At 41.1% G+C, this 2640-nt stretch overlaps 1 protein-coding gene across 1 annotated transcript in view; it reads left to right on the top strand.

Annotated features, from left to right (window-relative positions):
* LGR4 (leucine rich repeat containing G protein-coupled receptor 4) overlaps nucleotides 1-2640 on the top strand; it is a gene marked incomplete at its 5' end in the record, with an annotated part of 145219 nt that overhangs the window by 122529 nt on the left and 20050 nt on the right. Inside the window, one exon of the mRNA XM_019519493.1 lies at nucleotides 1269-1349. Within this exon, the coding sequence (XP_019375038.1) occupies nucleotides 1269-1349 (81 nt within the window). The remainder of the gene's footprint in view (nucleotides 1-1268; nucleotides 1350-2640) is intronic.

Genomic DNA, 2640 nt, shown 5'->3' with positions numbered 1-2640 from the left:
TCTTTACTCTCATTGTTCTACACTGTACTTGGTTCTCAATTTTTATTTTCCTTCTGGAACCCAAAGTCCATCAGTGGTACTTTGCCAAGATCCAGTCAAATCCTACAATCTGTTGTGGGCCCAAAAGATTATATCCTTGGGACGTGGCAACAACCTATGCCAGCATCTTGTAGTAGAAATCTCTGGCAAGGGAGGCGGGGAGAGGAAGCTGCATGCTGATTTAGCTGCACCCCCTGTGGAGAGGCTTGCTCAGGGTGATGTTTCTCCTATCTTTCTCCCACACAGCATTCATTGCAAGGGCCAGTAGTATTGTGCAGGGAAGGAGACAAAGAAGGGGAAGAGCAAAAAGGGTTAAGGGGACTAAAGTGAGGGGCAGGGAAGGGAGGGAACCAAAATAGAGGAAAGGAAGTAAAGGCATTTAGAGACATGGTCCAGAAGTTGGGGGGAGGAAGAGGAGGAGGGTGACACTTCATTAAAGCTCCAGGAATGTCACATGTCCCCATGCTGAAACATGGTGGTGGGGTTGCTTTTAACCAAAGCTTGTTGAATGAGCCATAGTTAAAGCACTCCACTGCCATTTTTCAGTGCAGGGATGCCAATGCATGTGATGCTGGAGTCTGCTGGAGCACGGTAATTACCATGCTCCAGCAAACTTGATTAATTGAGTTAAATACCATGCTCTGGCAGACTTGATTAATCCAGTAGACCCAATTGATCGAGTCTGCTCGATTTAGTTACGTCTGCTGGAGCATGGTAACTGATTAATAAAGTCTGCTCCAACGCACCGTAATTACGGCCTTCGGAGCAGCCTCGTTGCATATCTATAGGAGCCTTAAGTGATCTGCTCCTTTGCTGCCATTTATACACATTACATATTTTATCTTGTGTGCAATTTTGCTGCTTTTTCCCCTCAACCCACGGCAGGACCCAGAAAGCACCCCTCACAGTTCCCTGGGGGACATTTCCTTGGATGAGATTGGTTCTCATTTTCAGGTTTCCATATGGCTTTCCTAAGCTTATTAAAACAAAATGCAAGCTAAATAGTATATGTATGTGGGAAAGGAATCCTGAGAGAATGGTTTTCTTAAATCTGAAGCAAAGTGGTAGTTAAAGGTGGGTGGGTGTTTTTTGTTTGTTCATTTTTCTAAGCTATACATTAAAAAGCCATAAGTGGGGGAAACATTTTTTTCACTATCTACTTGTAAATATTTGAAAAAAGCCATATGATGCTGCCACAGGACTAAAATTGTTGCCTTTGGTTTACTCAGGCACAGCAGATGCAGATGTTCTAAGGAATGGTGAAAATGAAGAACTGGGTCAGACGATTATTCACTGTACGCCCACAACAGGTAAATATAGCAGCCCACTTTCATCGTGCTTAGAACTCCTGGCTTTGTGTTGTGCTACAGCTGTCTGTTGAATTATGTCTTTAATTCCTCATGGTCCCTGTGTACCTCCTTTTTGCTAGCTCCTGTTTTCATATGTGGAATATTGTAGGGATTTCCTCAATCACAGGAAAAGCAATTTAGGATCAAAGTATCTTAATTTGTCAGGATTGTGTCTGTACTGATCTCAGCAGTTAAACTGGAAATGATTTTGATGTGCTCTTTGTTTTTGGATTAGTTGGTGGCTCACAGAAGCTGTAATTCACATGCTATGGTAAAATCTTTACAACTCTTAGATCTCTAATTTTGCACTTGCCAGGGATGCTTTAGTCTTTTGACAGATCTAAGCATTACTACTTTTTCTGCAAGTTTATTATTTGCAAGTTTTTGACCAGCCCCTCCCTTACTTGCAATATCTTTTGTTGCTTTTGTCTTGAGTTAAAACATCAACCCTTTCTGCAAGTAATGAATCATTGCTCATAAAAAGCAAAAATTGGGAGTAGATTTAATTCCACAGTATGGACTACTGAGTGGGACCAGTGTACTAATGCAGTCATGAAAGCCTCAGCAACTCTCCTCTTTCCTCCCTTCACACATGCACCCTGAGAATAGAAAAAAAAATTGGCTGGAGGACAAGGGAAGTGAGGAGGGAGAGGGGTCTGGATGTTGAGGGGGATTATTCTTACAGAGTTGCTGGAGACAATCACTAGAATATTGTAGAGCTGCTAAAAATGGCTTTAAGTAGGGTAGTCTTAGAAATATCAAATTTCCTTTCCTTCAACTCTTTCTTCCCTTTTGTTTTTCATACATGGCATGCTGTGTTTATTTTTAATAGTATTCTGCTTGGCAATTTTTGCTGTAACATATGAATCTAGTTCTGTGCTTTGATTATTGAGGAACCTTTTATTTGGTATGCCTACAAGAGAGGGAACTTTACCAGCCATTCCGGCTAGTCCATTTTCTAGTAATCCAGTTAATGCCATTATTTGTCCAGAAATAAAACTAAGTAACTTCACAAGAAATTGTTTAATTCAGCTTGTTCCAAAAACTGAGTTCAAAAAGGCAGGTCAGGCCTTGAGGGATTTTTGCATTGACCTTTGATAATTTCCCACCATAACCATTTCAGTCAGATTTCAGAGCAGACAGTACTTACTTGTTTACCTAACTGTAAAGTGTGTCAGTTGTGTATAATAATAATCTCGCGGCATTTTTGCTGTTTGTCATCCTTGAAGCTCTAACCTGTGGCTGTTGTATC

The sequence above is a fragment of the Gavialis gangeticus genome, unplaced genomic scaffold, assembly GCF_001723915.1.
Source record: "Gavialis gangeticus isolate Ggan-Ray unplaced genomic scaffold, GavGan_comp1, whole genome shotgun sequence".
NCBI lineage: Eukaryota > Metazoa > Chordata > Crocodylia > Gavialidae > Gavialis > Gavialis gangeticus.
The sequence above is the reverse complement of the archived record's forward strand: the minus strand, read 5'-3'. Positions and strand labels throughout refer to the sequence as shown.